The following is a 17376-nucleotide window of genomic DNA, read 5'->3' on the forward strand; positions in this document are numbered from 1 at the left end:
ATAGCAACTGTGATTTTCCAGTCTGTGCATTATGTCTGCTCCGCTGGGAAAGGCCTTTTTCTTCCAAAATGGACACACAGGCTCCTGCGACCCTAGGTGTGCACACACGACATACACAGCATTTGTATTCTAAAGAAACTGAATTGTGGGTAGTAGCTAAGAGTTCCCCTGGGATGCCTGGGCTCCACGCGTACAATTTCTTCTTACTGTGATGACCTGTTGTGGTTTAGGAAGAAAACCTGTTTGTGAAGGGCACCAGAATGACCAAATAGTTCCTAGGCTGCTGTGCTCGGAGTCCCCCTACTGGGGAGACTGGCTGTTGGTGCCTGCTCCCTGGAGCAGCACTGTGCTCCCTGGAACAGCACTGTGCTCCCTGGAACAGCACTGTGCTCCCTGGAGCAGCACTGTGCTCCCTGGAGCAGCACTTCGGTCATCTCTCTTTAAAACTGAAAACGTTTAAATGGTTGACTCCACATAGCCAGTGATATTGCTCCATCCCTTAGAATGTTCTAGAAACGTTTTAAGCTACTCTGCTTTCATTCCACATTCTATAGCGGGGCACATTTGTTTTCTGAGCGAATACATTTCCTGCGCCCTCTCCACCTTCTGGTGGAGTAAGGATGCAAAAGCACCTAAGCAGGGGAAAGATGGCTTACTGAATCCTCAACCGTTTCACTGGGGGTTAATCTGTGTGTTCCAGGTTCTTTATGCAAATGTGTTCTGTATCTTATTGGACATTAGTGCATCTAGAACACTGCATCAGGAATCAGGAGACTGAAAAATTCAAGTCATGGCTACAGTCATAGTCTTAGTCCTGAGGCTCTAAATGGATGTGACCTCTATCTGACCTTACATGTTTATCTTTCCCCGAGGACTCTGTCAGTGTTCATCGGGTCATTGCAGGCCACATCCTGTGCCTGTTCCTGTATGGACTAGACACTTCACAGCAGAGCTACAGGAAAAGGAGTAAAGTCTGGTCCATAAAGTAGGCCCACATTTCTATATGTTATGGCAGCCAGGCTCTCAAGCCATAGGTCACACTTGAAGTGGTCACATACCCTTCCAGACAGACTGTCGCTACCCTAACAAAAGGTCAGGATGTTGTTTTGTTCCTTTCTTTGTAATTTGGAGGATGCCTGGAAAGAGGTGCTTATTTAGCCTACATGACTGAGCTAGCATACAGAGCAAGAAGTGACAGCAGGCATAGGTAGATGTGGACGTGACTAAAAGCCATTCACCTGGTTGCCTAGGAAACAGAATGCTAATGTATTTCCCCCTCTGTTTATGTTTTGATATATAATCTGTTTGGAGACTAAACAGGAGGAATTTCTCAGGATGTGAACTCAGGATTTCATGAGGGATCACGGAGAATCTTCCTCCCACTAAAGCCATGTGAGTTGTGCCTTTATTCCCGTGCCTCCATGCCGGTTCAGAGAGATAGTTTATGTTGGGGTCTGGTCCAGAGAAATAATTTAGGGTCCGGACTGCCACTGGACCCCGACAGTCTGGCTCTACTGAGGGATGCTGGGGATCTTCCAACTCATTCACACAATGTCCAGGCCAACTTCTCAGTTCCAGAATTTTCAGAATGTATAACGAGTCAATAGTCTTGCATTATGAAACAAAATATAGCTACGGAGAAGTCCAGGGCAATGTAGCAGTATGGAAATATTATTCGGGGGGAGTGATTATTTATATTTTAAACTGAGTTGATAATATAAGCAACAACAAAAATAGAAGTGGTCAGGGGAAAAGAAGTTACATAATCACAAAGTCAGCCTAGCTTACACCAACAACCCTCAGAAAGAAAAATGGTTAGCGCTAAGGGAATGCAGAAGAAAGAGACTGCTAGACAGTTAGAATTGGTCAGGAAGAAAAGAACCATGTGTGCTGCTGCATATTATTTACAAAGAGACAGCCATGAGGCCATGCCAATTCTAAAGCTGTGAGAAGGGGTTGCAATGTTTTCTCTGCAAAACAGAAAACGGTGTTTGAGGGGAGTCACACAGTACTGCATAAACCTCACAGCATGCGCACATGTGTGAATGTCACACAGTACTGCATAAAGATGGACAAGTTTCTTCCTTTAAGGCATCAACAAGAAATTCAGTTAAAAACACATCCATCTATGTCACTCTGAGCCCCGACTAGCCCATTTACAAGCAGAGGAGAGCAGAGAAGGCCAGGAGTCTTCCCAGTGTAAACCATAGCACCGATCCAGTAGCAGGGCTGGAGCAATCCACAGTTGTTCTCTGACCACAGGCAGACACCAGGCTGGTCCCAAGGGAAGTGAAAGTCCCCGTCCTCCTCAGCAGTCACATCAGCTCCTTAGTTACAATGTGCCTGTGAGCTCTATACAATCTACAGACGTCAGCAGGCTATCCTAATCATCTCTAGGGCTGCTTTACCCTTGTCTGTGTTTTCTCTAAGGACCCAGTGAGATTGGCACTGAACAAGCTCATTGCTTCAAAGTGGTAGGATGCTCCCTGGGTTATAAGGTCAAGGGAAGAGAGCTTCTAGAAGAAGGAAATGCAAACAACCTCTGCTTAGTACCCTGCAATGCACAGCAAACAGGAGGCCTCCCTTGCAATGTCACATCCAGATGAGCAGGTCCTCCCTCCCCACATGAGACCTGCAGAGTCCAGAGGAATTAATATGTCAAAATTTCCTCCTGCCTTGTATGAGGAGCAGACTAGAAACAATGGACACATTCTGAATGTTTTGTTCCCACAATGCTTGACTGAGTAGGGAGTGTTTCTACAAGATACAAAAGCCAAGCAAATGCGTCCATTCGGCTGCAGCAATAAACTCATTGCATGGAAGAGATTTCTTACTAGCTCTGAGACAGTGGATTTCTACGGAAACAAAATATGAACAGGTCTCCAGGCTTGACTGGCCTCTCTCCTGGCAGGTAGTGGAGCACTTCTCTGGTATTACTCTCTCAGCAAAAGAATAAAATGGCCCAGCTTCTGATTTCCTTCTAGCTACAGCTATAGTTAGTTACAGGTTTTTTGTTTGTTTGTTTGTTTTTTGTTTTTGTTTTTTTTGTTTTTGTTTTTTTTGAGACAGTGTTCTCTGTGTTAACAGCCCCGGTTAACCTGAAACTCTCTGTAGACCAGGCTGGACTCAAACTCACAAAAATCCACCTGCCTCTGCCTCCCGAGTGCTGGGATTAAAGGCGAGCACCACAACCAGCTGCTAGTTCCATCATTTTAACAGGTAAGTCAGTAATTTTAAAATGTATTCTACATTAGGGCTGGAGAGGTGACTCAGCAGTTATGAGCACTGGCTGCTCCTCCAAAGGACCAGGCTTTGATTTTTCCGGCACCTATATGGAGGCTCACAACCACCTGTCACCCTCTTCTGGCACCCTCAGCCACTGCGTGCACAGGATGCACAGACAGACAGGCATGCAAAACATCCATACGCATAAAATATGAATAAATCTTTTTAAAATTATTCATCTGAAGGTAAAGTAATTCCTTTAGGAATTTCTACAAAATCACAACTTTCACTCATCTTTTGCTTTTAATTTGTGCCTTTGTTCTCTTTGGGGGAAACTAAGGGCAGATACCACAAGGCTGGGGGAAAACGGCTACTGGACGAAGTGTGAGTTAACGAGTGAGTGAGCAGAGCAATTGGGCACTTCTGGAGGGAGAGAAAGATGCTTACTGTGATTTCTCAATGAGAAGTTTTGTTCTAAGAACTGGAAAGCGTGCTGGGTGTCTGAATCAGCAAGGGAACACTGCCCAGGACACCAGCGGTCACTTCCTAGCTGAGCATGGAGTTGGAGCTACTCCCACGTGAGGAGTGACTGCTCTCCAGTCTTCTCCGGAACTCATCCTAGATGGTTCTTCTAGATTTTAGAAAAATGATTTTAAAGATTGCTATTAAGATAGGTAAAAGATTTCAGTATCATGATATATACTTTTATATAAAAGTCTTTTTAAGGTACAATATGCAACTGTTAGTATTACCAAAAAACTTGTCTCTACATCATGAAGAAAACCCCCAATCAGTGCTGGGATTTCTACACGATCAGAATCTACTCCCTCCTCCCCAGCCTGGGCTGCTGCCCTTAGTACGATTATTCTCCAAGTACAACTCTTTCTTGACTTTTCCTTGACCCTCAAGCTGTGGAGGCCCAAAAATGTGAGCCTATTCCCATCTTGTCTGAAGGTCAAAGAGTTAGAGGTTGCTCAATTTTGCTAGCAGTAATCAAGAGTTACACATCCTGAATCAGGATGTGGTTACTTGGTTCTTTTGACATTAAAATGGCTCATACAGGAAGATCCCTTCCCGCTGACAGATGGCCAGGATATGCAAGTGTACTTTTGCTCCTTCTTTTCTAATTGCAGGTTACCTGGGGAGTGGCTGCTTTTAGGATACATGGTCAAGGGTGGCTTCACTGCCTAAACAATAAAATGCTAATGACTTGATGTCTCAAAGTGTCAAAGCAATTAACTGTTCAAGTTGTCCTTTGTATGTACCATGTTAAAGAAGTCTTTTGTTGCCTTCTTTTTCCTTTTATATTGGGGTATAAAAGTGTATGGACAATTAAACACCGGCAATTTCAGTATTCACTGGAAGGCCCTCCCAGTACTAGACTGTTTTCTGTTTTATTATTTTACTCGTATCTTCGCACTCTACTTATTTTTCTGATCCCCATTCTCCTACCCTGGCAAGAGATTATTTTTTTCAAGGTTGGTCCCCGACAGGAAGCACTACATCCTGCATACTGAAAGTGTGGCATGAGATGACATGGGGCAGAAGTTATGAGGGCGCTCTAGCAGACACATGACAAAACACAGACATTTAACTGCTGCTTTCGATGTACAGCTCTTTAGGGAAACCAGAGCTGAAACCAGATAGAACAGGCAGAAAGGTGAAGAGAGAGATGGCAAAGGTCACCTGAGACTGAGTGACATCCTGGTGCTGTGGAAATGAATCCCGGATGCAAAGGGTGGCAGCTGCCCAATCGCTAACTAAACATCACAGGTCTTATGCACTTACTTCCAGATGTTTCCCCATCCAGTCACCATCACCATATAAACATAAGGAGACTTCCTTAAAAGGAAGAGCTCTCCTCAGCTATGGTGCTTTCTGCCTGTCTAGACTTCATAACACGATATTGTTTTATATTGTTTGCTTTGAAGTCAGTTACTGAGTAGTGGACACAGACCCAATAAATTTTAGAGAAACAGTATTTTCACAGACACATACACATTTTAATATAAAGCTATTTCTTCTCTGTACAGTGTTACAAGTTTTGCATTTTCAGTTCCTTTTATAATTCCCAGACCCCTTTGCCCTAGAATTACATACATTTCTCTTCTTCTCTGAATCCCATGATTACATTTGCAGGTTCCCTCAAGACAAATCAAGAGTAACAACTCCCAGGGATCAGGCTACCTCTGCTTTCTGATCTTCACTGTTTTAGGACCTAATCAGTAGCTGGAATTTCTGGTAATCTGTTTGGTACAGGAAATGACATGAGGAAGCCAGCCTGGCCACTAGAGATGTGCTCAGGAGCCAGTCTCCACTGCACAATGCGTAGTCATGCTTGTGGATATCAGAAACCCCATGGGTGGAAGAGAGATTTGAGGCCTCATTTTGATGAGCTGGTTCTCATTTACTAATATATTACTTCAAGACTGTAAAGATTCACTCAAGAACATTTTTCTGCTTCAGTTATAAAAGAAACTTTAAAAAGTAGAAACTGCACTTCTGTGCAGGAAAAACTTGAATTTTATATGTAATAATTCAAGCTTATCTTTTAAAACAATTGTCATGTTGTCATAAGTTATTCTTTATAAATATGGTCAGCTTCCAGTTTGTATTGCTTGGTAAATCGGGGAAGTTTATAAACACCGACTCATACTCAGAGAAACCTTAAACCTTTAATCTGTTCTTAAATCAAGAGGGAATGTTAAGCCCATTTAGTCATATATTTTAAGTATCTTTGCTACCAGCAATTTACTAATCCTTGTGAATGTAGTAGTATATTTAACAAAGACTTTACTTTCTTTTGTAAAAAGAGAAACACTTTTAGCGGAAAAGCAATGAGAAAGCAAGCTTTCCAAGGCTCTGAAGCCATAACATCAGTTGAAGAAACTGATTACTACTCCCCTTTAAGAGAAATCATATCTGATGGCTGTTGATTTGGCTTTAGCATTTGCATACATTGGAAACTAAAATATAAATTCTCTAACCCTGAAACTTCAGCAGGCACCCAATGTGCTGTCTACCCACCCACTTTTCACTTCTCTATTGAGTGTCTACCTCTGGTTTCTGAGCTGCCAGTCTTGTGTGGGTGTGGACTGTGAACATTCAACAATAACAACAGCAATAACAACTGTCAAATGGACAGTTGTTGTCAAAGAACAACAACAGGACTGTGGATCATGCAGGGATTGTGTGGGTGAGAGGAAGCCTCTAGAAGTCACTGTTCAGCTGGCATTAAGACTCTGGAACATCAGGGATGTGACAGTGTACTGTCCTGTGGGGTCATACAGGAACAGAGTAAAAGACAAGGCTAAAATATAGACATGGGAGGAGAGAGAACAGAAATTAGAGCGATAAGTAGAAATTTTATTAAAGGCTCTGTAAGCAATTAAGGTGTTGCAGTCCACAAACATGGTCATTGGAACTATAGAAATGTTTTAAACACCATACTGCTGGAACAAGTAAAATTAGATTTTCCTTTTTTATCTCCAAAACCTGCTTTCAAGTTAGGTTCCGCATACTATGTAGAAAGAAGGGTGGTACCCCATTAGAAAATACCTTGTGTCACAGGAGGTAACTAATCCATCTAGAAGAAATCCATGAGGTACAACAAAAAGCTAAGACCAAAAACTAAACAGAGGTGAGGTATTTAAAAAGCAGTGCTTATTAGGCCAGGCGTGATAGTATTTACCATTAATCCTCCACTGGGGAGGCAGACAGCTCTGTGAGTTCAAGGACAGACTGGTTTACTTAGCAAATTCCAGGCCAGCCAGAGCTGCTTAGTGAGGTCCTGTTGGAGTCCGGAGAGGGAGGTAGGGGAGGAGGAGAGGGAGGGGAAGGGAGAGGGGGGAGAGGGAAAAGGGGAAAGGGAGGGAGGAAGAAATGACGTTTATTGAATTGGGAAGTTTCTAAACAAACTCTAGATTATACATGTAGTTACAGAACAAATACATAATAGTTTGAAAACATACACAGATTTCATGCCAAAAGTGCAGGAGAATGTCGTATCAGTAACAAAATACATTTCATCCCAATACTAAGGAGACAGAGAAAGGCGGATCTTTGTGAGTGTGAAGCCAGTCAAACTAAGTTCTATGACAGCCAGGGCAGTTACACAGATAAACCATGTCTAGGAGGGAAAAAAAAGGAGGAAGAATAGGAGAAGAAAGTATGGAAAGAAGGAAAATGGAGATACTTATATTACAGTACAATGACAAAAACATATATAGCAAAGTAATTAAAAACAAAAAGAGCCAAGCTGGTGGCACATGCTTGAAATCCTAGTATTTGAGAGGTGGGATAAAGATTCAGAGTCTAGGGTTATCCCTAGCTACATAGAGTTTGAGGCCAGCCTGGGCTATATGAGACCCTGCCTTAAAAAAAAAGCAATTAACAGTATCAACAAAAAAAATAACCCAACTCCACTACCACAACGTAAACTAAAATTGCACATCAATACATGTTTAGAGGACAAGTATTCACTATTGAGAATATTAATAGTTTATTTTTAATATATATTTAGAAGAAAAACATCTCCATTTCAAGCAGAATGGAAAGCTACTTGAACAAGAGAGAAGCAGTAAATGTCAGCTTGGCAGGTCAGAAGCATTACTGGCAAAGCTGCAAGATAGGAAAACAGTTCTTGCAACATAAGAACAAGACAGTAAAACTATTTCCCAAAGGTCAATACATAGGAGATGGGCCGTTCTGGTCACAATTTGAAGAGCTGTTCCTCTTTGCTTTCTACTGCCATGATAAACCATGACCAAAACCAACCTGGGGAGGAAAGGGTTTATCTTAGCTTACAGTTTAAAGTCCTTCATGAAGGGAAGTCAGGACAGCAACCTGGAGGCAGGAATTGAAGCAGAACACAGAGGAACACGAGGAACGATGCTTAACTGGCTTGTTACCATGGCTTGCTCAGCTTTTTTTTTTTTTTTAAACAACCAGATGCCTAGTGCTTTCTGACCAACCAGTCTAGCTGAACTGAGGTGCTGAAGGTCCAGTGAGAGACCCTGTCTCAAAACAAAATAAGGTGGAGAAGCAATTGTAGAAGATACCTGCTTCTGCCTCTAGCCTCCACATGCTTGTACATATAGAAATCTACACACCTATATGAAATCATATACACAAGCACACAATAAACTTCACATATAAACATTAACCTACATATACACACATATATTCATGTGAACCCACATACACACATGTACAAATATAAAATGTTATTGGCTACAACTACCACCTACTCAATGTGCAAACCAGTTTTAAAACATTAACTTACAATCCTAACACATAGAATTTTTTTTAGACTTATGAGCATTTTGCCTACATGTACATGTGTGTACCATGTGCATGTCTGGTGCCCACAGAAGTCAGAAACCACCATATTCACTGGAACTGGAGTTACCTATGGATAGTTATGAACCACCATGCGAGAGCTGGGAATTGAACCCTAGTCCTCTGTAAGAGCAACCTGGGATCTTAAGTCCTGAGCCCTCTCTCCAGCCTTAAGAAGCAAACTCAACAAGCTTCATAGGTAAGAGGAAACACGACCCTTTCAGATGTAAATGCATCCCCAAAGTCTTAGTGGAGCTAAGGATACTTTGTAAAATGTAGAAATGTTCTGTAGCAACATATTTTTTTCTTCATGAGAACAAAGCACTTTCAGTTATAATCCAGGAAAAGTCTTAATATGACCAATGAACAAACTACACTTTTAGAAAGCAAGAAAAATCCAAGTCTGACTTTATCTGCATGAAAACACAATTTATTTATTTAGTTTTTTGACAGGATCTCACTATGCAGCCTAGACTGGTCTTAAATATACAATCCTGTTTCTCTACTTCCAACAGAATCTGCCATTCATAACGACAAGCAGTTAAGAAATAAACCCCATGTATATCATTTAATATCTACACATGAAATACCAAGCAAATCATAGTGATAATAGTTTGTCTTTAAAACTTAGATTGGCAGCATTAAAACTACTTGCCATTGTCTTTTTATGTGTAAGTATCATGAACCCAATATTCACAGAGGTTATGGCTGGCATGTAAAATCAAGGCTAATTTTTATTCTATGCTTTATTTCCCTGCTCATTTTGTAGGGCAAATCTTATGTTTATATCAGAAAAGCTTGTAAATACTGAAAATTTACTGAAAAAAAAAACAAGTGTTAAAAATGTTTTGTAATGATATTATTTGCTTGCATACCCCTTTATGTTTGTTCAGTCTTTTAAAAATTAGATTTATGAAAGTACATTTATAATGAAAAATGAAATATTTTCATTGTGAAAATTTTCACAATGAAAATATCAGTCATTTCAAACTCACTTAAAATTTCCATCTTCAGAGGAGTTCTGGGTTTAATTAGTGATAGTGACATTGTATCAGTCAGCTACTTGCATGAAGGATGTATAGCTGATCAACTATAGAACACTGGGAAGAAAAAAGTAGAGGTGTATTAAGACTGGGGTGATACAGATGGAGCAGTCAGCTTACCTGGCTAAGGAGCACTTGCTAATTCCAGAAAGAGAATGTCAAATGTACTGAGTAGAAGGCAGAAATGCTCTTTTAGCAAGAGAAGGAAAAGCATAGAAAACAGGCTGTGCTACATCATCCCAGCATGTCAGAGTCAGCATGAAAAATAATGTATCAAAATTCCATGCTAAAAAATGAACCATAGGAAAGCTATCTACAAAGGTCAAAATATAGAAGGGACAATTCTGGATTTAAAAATAACCGAACAGCCTCTATTTGTAAAACTAAGAGTTGGGGGGGGGGGGATAAAGGCAATACAGAAAATACCAGTTAAATAATTTTATTAAAGAAATTCTGTAACTTGATATGAAAAACAAAGCAATTCTAATAGGTATCACAAGGAAAAGGACATGGACATTTGACCAAAGAGAAAAATGAAGCTATTCAAAATACATAAGCATTCATTCTTGTTTATTCAATACACATATTACAGTTAGTAGCAATTTTTACCTTAACTTCTAAATGTATTCAATATGTCTAATCTAAGTAATAAAAAAATGGAGTCATTACAAAAACACAGAAAGCAAGAAAATTTCTGTCAATGTAGAAATCATAAAGAGCATAAAAATAAATCAACCCTTGCATGGGCAGTAAGTAAAGTTCAGATTCCAAAAGTCAAACCCTTTCCCTAGGTCTGCATTCCATTAAGAGACAGACTGTCAATGGCATTGCTCCTGATTACACTGCCACTCTCCCAGGGCTGGCCGTGCTCACATTTATGTATGCGCATTTTTTTTCCTTCAGATGAACTCCTTTTCCAGGAAAGCACATATTCAGTATCACTTATTACCAAGGCCAACTATAATTCCATTTGTCCCTTTAAGATTTGCCCATGTAATTCTCAGCCAGAAAGTATTCCCACAGTACTGAAGACTGAAGGTCTACTTTAGCCTTGCCTTAAAGAAACCAGCTGGCTTGTTAGGGGCTCTTGAGTCAAGGCTGAAAAGGAGTATTTCTGATTTGATGCAGAACAGGATCTGTCTGCTCAGACCTCAGCCTTGAGGCAGCTCACAGCTCAGGATGCTTATCAGCTGCAGCAGCACCTAGTCACTCAGAATCAGACAACAAGCATGTCAGAGTGACAAAGGTGGGAGGCCAAACTTAAAATCCTATAGCTTTGCTCAGAATGTTTAACTTCCATTGCCGAATTTCATGAAAAAAATTGAGAAAAAATAATTCTCCGAAACTTGGCTTTTGCTAAATAATCTATATACATGTAACTGCAGAGTATACAGAAAAACCAGTTAAATTTCATTTAAAGAAACAATCTCATTAAATGACAAATTTGGCTGTCAATTTGTTGTAACCCTTAACTACCTAAATTTTGCTTAGGACTTTAGACACTAACTCTCTGGTATTGAATTTCCATTGAAATAAAATTAGCTGCTTTCTGGAAGAAAACATTAGCTCATTTTCACTACAGTTTCTATCAATCCTAAAAGTTTATACGTATGTACACATGAATTTTGGGTGAGCATGTCTGTGTACACAATTTAAATTTTTTTCTTCAGTGAGATAACAAATTTTGACTGTTTCTTCTAGCTAATATTTTTACTACTTCTTCTACCTAAGAAATTTAATATATTCTAGGAGTGATCACACAGTCTAGTTAACAGTCAAAAACTACCCAAGAGGGAGGTAGCTGAACCTTGGCAATCTTGTATTATCTTAGTTTATAACAGGGGACCTCCATCTGATGTTTCAGTCAAAACTTTCAACTTTGCAGCATAACAGACAATTTCACATCCACTATGATCACCTACAACAGGACATGTAACACCACAAAAGACAACTAACTTTTATGGATTTTTTTCTACTTGTTAAACAGCTAAATACATTTAACACATTTTTCAGAATGTACTTGTTAGTCATTTAATAAAACAAACAAACAAACAAAACCCCTAAGTTACCTTTTTGTCTATTAACGGTAGTAATAGAGACAACTGGAGGGGAACGAGATCCTCCACGACACACTGAAAAGGTATTCCCTTGGATCTAAGAATGATCTGAAGGTGCTGACAGAGGGGATTCTCTAGAAGGCGACCCAGGGTTTTCTTCCGGTGGAAAAACTGTGAGAGTACAAGCCCGAATGCCACCAAGTGACTCTGGAAGATCAAAAACTTTATGCCACTCATCTTTCTCTGGGTCGTATTTCTGGACAATTTCTACCATGCAACGGTTATTCCAAGAATATCCACCAACGACATAGATTTTGTTTTCAAAGACAGCAACTCCAACATCACTCTGACCTCTTAGCATAGCAGCAATGGGAGTCCACTGGTCCAGAGTTGGCGAATAGTATTCACAGCTTAGAACATCATCGTAATCGCTCGTGCCTCTGAAGTGGTTGCCCCCAATCACATACAGCTTGTCTCCAACGGTACACATGCAATGCAGTCCTCGGACGGTAGTCATAGGAGCCTTCTGTGTCCACTTGTCTGTATCCGGGTCAAAGCACATGAGCTCATTTTGGAAAGTGTCATGGGTAATTCCTCCTGAAATATACATTAACCCACCATACACTGTTCCAGCATGGCCATAGTGGGGTTCACTCATCTTCGCCACATAGCTCCATTCATTCATTCTTGGGTTGTAACATTCTACTGTGGCCAGCTCACCAGCTGCACTGCGCCCGCCAACTGCATATAAATGTCCTTTGAGGGCACTCAGGTGAAAGAACGTGCGCTTTTCATTTAATGATGCCACCTGCATCCACTTATTATAGCGAGGGTCAAATCTGAAAACTGTATCAACAGCAGTTTTCCCTTTTGTATCATAATTACTCTGACCACCAACTACATAAAGGAAATTTCCAATAACAGCAATGCCATGCTGGTATCGAGGAGCATCCATGGGGGCTAACGATTTCCACTCCTGTGCCCTTTCATCGTACATCCGCAGCTCTTTACTGACAACGAGCTGCTGCCTCAAAACTCCCCCTAGCGTAACCAAGTGCGTCGAGTCAGACCGAATGGCAGTTCTGTCTGACTGCATCACTGGCTGCATGTACGGCATCATTTGGTAATTGCTTGCTTCCAGAAGTAAGTTCACACACGTATTGTCTGTTCTCATGAAATCTACTGTCTGCACATAGTTGATGAGGTCCTGTGGTGTCATCAGCGGAAATCGAATATTCTTCATTAATTTGGCGGCATAGTCCATCCGAGGGTCTTCCAGCCTCAACCAGCGGCAGGCTGCCTTGAAGAGTTCCAGCTCGGAGCAGTGCTTCAGACTATTGCTGGAAAGCACAAAGGCGAGCCGCTCAAAGGGGAGTTTGAGAAACTCCCCAGTGCTCAACAACGCAGGAAAGTTCTTCAGGATGAAGTTATTTACATATTTATCCACTTCTATAAGATTGTAGGTGTTGGCAATCCGTCCAACCTCAACACAGTTTTCTAAGGAGACGCCTGATATAAGGAATACTTTACAAAAGTCCAAAACGGGTAAGATTTGTAGAAAGCTGGCCGCTTCGAGGGTGTCCTGAAGACTGTCCATATTAAGAGACAGTTTTGCCGTGTAAATAAAATCAATGATTTTCTTCAGGCCAATCTTGTTCACCCCGTGAAGCTTAATGCACATTAAATCTTGCTCTTTCATTCCACCTGTGAACATGGCCTTGAAATAATCACTGGCCGACGCCATCATGGCTCGGTGGACCGGGAAGATTTCATCTCCATCGCCTGGCACCAGAGTCACGTCACAAAGCAGCCCCTCTATCCGGAGCTGATCAAAGCCTTGCAACACCACAGAGCTGTGCGTGTTGCTGGTGAAGAACCGCGTCGTTCCCGCCTTGCAGGGCTGCAGGTGGGCAGAGACGCCCATGTCGCCGCTCCCGAGAGACACCTTCATGTGAAAGCCCCGCGCTCGCCGCAGGCTGCCGACGTGGCAAAGAGGCCGCTCCGGGCAGACTCGGGGCCGCCGATGCAAGGGCCAGCGGTCGCCGCCGCTGCACCGCTCCGCGCCCACGGACGCCCGCCTCGCCGCAGGATCACGCAGCGCCGCTCAAATCTGACGGCGGAGCGACTGAGTCATAACCCGAGGCAGTTACGGGACCGTTTCACCCGGGCCGGCTCGCGCGGGCGTCCGCCGCAGCTGCGCTCAGGGCGGGGGAGGGGCCGTCACGGCCTGCGCACCGCCACCGCCACCGCCACCGCCGCCGCCACCGCCACCGCCACCGCCGCCGCCGCCGCCCGCCGGGCTCCGCACCTCCGCTGCGTCCTCGGATGTCCCCCGCCGCGTCGTCACGGCCACCGGCTCGGCTTGGAGCAGGGCCTGGAACCGCGGCTTGGGCCTGGAACGAGGGCCTAGACCGGACACCTAGCCCGTCCTTCCTGAAAGACCGAATCCCAGGATACCTCGGGTTAGGAGCGGCTGTGCAGCTACTGCGCCTGCGCGGCTGGCCTGGCTCGGGGGCGGGAGGATGGGGGAAGGGCGCGGGAGGGCTGGGGGCGGGGTTTCGCTCCGCCAGCGCGGCGGTGGACGGGGTCCAGCTGGCGAGCTTGCGGGAGTGCGCAGGCGTGATTTTACGCTTGCGGAGGGAGGTTTCCTGAATGCTTTTCAAGAACGCGTTCTTTTTATGGTTTACGCTTACCGTCTTCTGCCAGAACAGTCTCGGAACGTAGCCTTTGTTAAGACTGAGAAGAACATGGCAGAAGAAATCACTGTATCATCGAATTTTTTTACTTTAAAAACAGTTTTTCAGTTTAGATCACACTCAATAAACACTTCAATTAAAATATTGCTTGTAAGGTTTTTTTTTTAAATCATTTAACTTGTTACTAAAATTTAGTCCTAATGATACATTTTGAATATTCGGCAGGAGCTATAATGCCGTCATAAATAATTAATGGTTGTGTTGTCCAAGCAATATTTTTAAGTGTTTACACAATTTCCCAGTAATTAAACATGTTATAGTTTACTTTGCCCACTGTTTTCTCCTAAATGTACAAATCTTGTCCTCCATTGTCTTTTGGAATATGTAACAAGCTTAAGAGAATTTGGACACAAAATTTATTCAGTATTGGATGATGATAACATTTGGCAGAATATGCTAGTTGATGTTTCCAAAATATTGTTACCAGCAATGCTTGGGTTTGCATTTGCCTTCTGTTGAAATTTTTGTGGGAATTTTTATTAATGTGCAGTTCTTTAACTAATAGAAATCTCTATTTTATATTTGAAAATAAGTATATAATTTGTCATAACTTTCTATTCTCTGAATTTGACCTTATTGCTATCTTTCAAATCTTTTTTGAATTTACTTGTATGCAAACTAAGAATATACTTAGCCTTCTCTTCTGCTTCTTAGTTCTTTTCTAAATAGCATATATCCTGTTATATCTTTCTGGTTTTTCTTTTTTTTTCAGTTCAAGGTTTTCCAAAATTGGTATATATTTCTTTTTTTCTTTCTTTCTTTTTTTTTTCTTTTTTTTTTTTTTTTTTTTTTTGGTTTTTCGAGACAGGGTTTCCCTGTAGTTTCTAGAGCCTGTCCTGGAACTAGCTCTTGTAGACCAGGCTGGCCTCGAACTCAGAGATCCGCCTGCCTCTGTCTCCCGAGTGCTGGGATTAAAGGCGTGCGCCACCACTGCCCTAAAGAGCATGCTTGCAACATGTTGTTCACCACTAAATGTGTGCACCATAAGTTACTTAATTACGAGTTATTTATCTTTCTTCCTTTCTCCCCATTGTTTCTGCCGAATTGCAGCAACTCCAGGAGGCTAGTAGACCAACACTGTTTTCCCAAGGTGCTCTAGCAGCAATCCAGTCTGTTTGATACAAGAGCTTTGTTGAAATGAAACCGGTCTTGAGAAATTCTTGTGGACAAGGGACATTCTGGGAGGATATTTGGTAGGGGGTTGAAGAGAACATTCCCTAACTTACTGTGGAATGTGGGCTCGGCTGTAGAGAGGGACTTCCACGGGATCACTTTCTACCTGGAAAAGAAAGAAGAAAGCCGCTGTGCCTGAGTAGGCATCAGAGCAAAAAATCACACCAGTCGTTTAATCATGGAGCTTACAAGATTAATAGACGGGAAACAAGAGACGAACATCAATCATTATTAGGAACAGATGCTTTCCATACTTCAGCTTTTAATTATTGCAAAAGACTATTGTTTTCTGCTTTCAATATGAAATGCATCTCTTTTGTCACAGCGTTTGGTGGTCACGTTAAAAAGCTATGTGTTAAAGCACCTACTTAGGGGCACCAGCCCACGAGGCAGCATTATTTACTCATATGCTTTTTCATTATAACATTATATAATCATTGTATATCATGTATATATTATATATGATTATATATTTTATGCCAAGTCTAATTGGTTTATTATAAATTTTAATTTACTAAATCTTAGTATTTAGAAAACATATCATGTTCACCTTCACATTTCACTAGTAACAAAAAGTTTTTAACTTCACAGTTTTAGTTCATTTGTCATCACTTAAAGTTTTACTTTTAGACATTTCATGTTTACTCTTAAGTCAGTGTTAAGGCTGGTTTTTTATTCTCAAATGAAGAATGAAGGTCCACTTTATTCAAGTTACAAGTAATACTCATGTGATAGGTTTCAGAACACTGTGGCAATGGCGTAAACAGCAGGGATTTTGTTTTTTTATTCTTGGGAATTCCCCATTTTTAGTAAAATTGTTAATAGCTTTGAAACAATCTTCCACTGGCCTCTTTTGTGCTGGCTAGAGATGTACATCACCACTCTAGGCTCAGGTGACCAATTTTAATTATATTACACGCTAACTCTGAAGGCAAAAGGAAAGTGTCTTCATCATAAGAAACTGGAAGGTTCAGAGGTTCTAACGTGACACTGCATATCGTTCTGCGATTTACAGAGTGTAGGGTTAGAGGTTCTAACTTGGGAACTAGACCAGAGCTGGTCAGTCAGCAAAGGCCAAGGATGAATGAAATCTCGGAGTAAAATGATGTCCAAACTTAAATCGTGGGAACTTTGCCTCACAGTGAAGGGAAGCACAAGGGGGAACTCGAAAGGCACTGGGATGGTATGGAGGGACAATGGGGAGATGCCCAGGCGAAATGGCGACAAGAGAATGTATTACAGAAGAAACACATTTAAAAGGCATTGCTTTGGGGTCAGAGAGATAGTCCGGCGTGATGATCCATATGGTGGAAGAGACAACAGATGCCTACAAGTTGTCCCGCAACCTCCACGTGTGTGACCCTCAACACACACGACGTAAATAGTAAAGGACTGAAATGCTTATACTTACTTTTAACTTTTAATAATTTTTTAAAAGAGTTTATCTTATTTTCTGAGGAAGTGGAGACTGGTTTTCAGAATTAATTCCACCAAATTCAGAATGGAAGATTATTGGGGGAGGCTGTTTCTTCATTCCCAGCAAAATAATCACACAGAAACTATATTATTTGCAATATTGTTTGCCCAGCAGCTTAAGCATATTTTTAGCTACCTCTTATATCCTAAACTAACCCATCTCATCTCTATTAATCTGTGTATCGCCACATGGCTATGACTTACCAGGTAAAGTTTCGTCCAGCATCTGTCTCCAGAGGGGCTACGTGGCTTCTCACTGACTCCACCTACTTTCTATTTTTCTGTTTGGAGCACCCGTCTGGCTTT

The 17376-nt window shown here is 41.7% G+C and overlaps 1 protein-coding gene across 1 annotated transcript; it reads right to left on the reverse strand.

Annotated features, from left to right (window-relative positions):
- Nucleotides 1-10031: 10031 nt before the first annotated feature.
- On the reverse strand, nt 10032-13905 carry Klhl9 (kelch like family member 9). Its single transcript, XM_038335184.1, has one exon. The coding sequence runs from the start codon at nt 13614-13616 to the stop codon at nt 11763-11765; it is 1854 nt and encodes a 617-aa protein (XP_038191112.1). The 5' UTR covers nt 13617-13905; the 3' UTR covers nt 10032-11762.
- Nucleotides 13906-17376: the final 3471 nt, after the last annotated feature.

Source organism: Arvicola amphibius, chromosome 6, assembly GCF_903992535.2.
Source record: "Arvicola amphibius chromosome 6, mArvAmp1.2, whole genome shotgun sequence".
In the NCBI taxonomy this organism is placed as follows: domain Eukaryota; kingdom Metazoa; phylum Chordata; class Mammalia; order Rodentia; family Cricetidae; genus Arvicola; species Arvicola amphibius.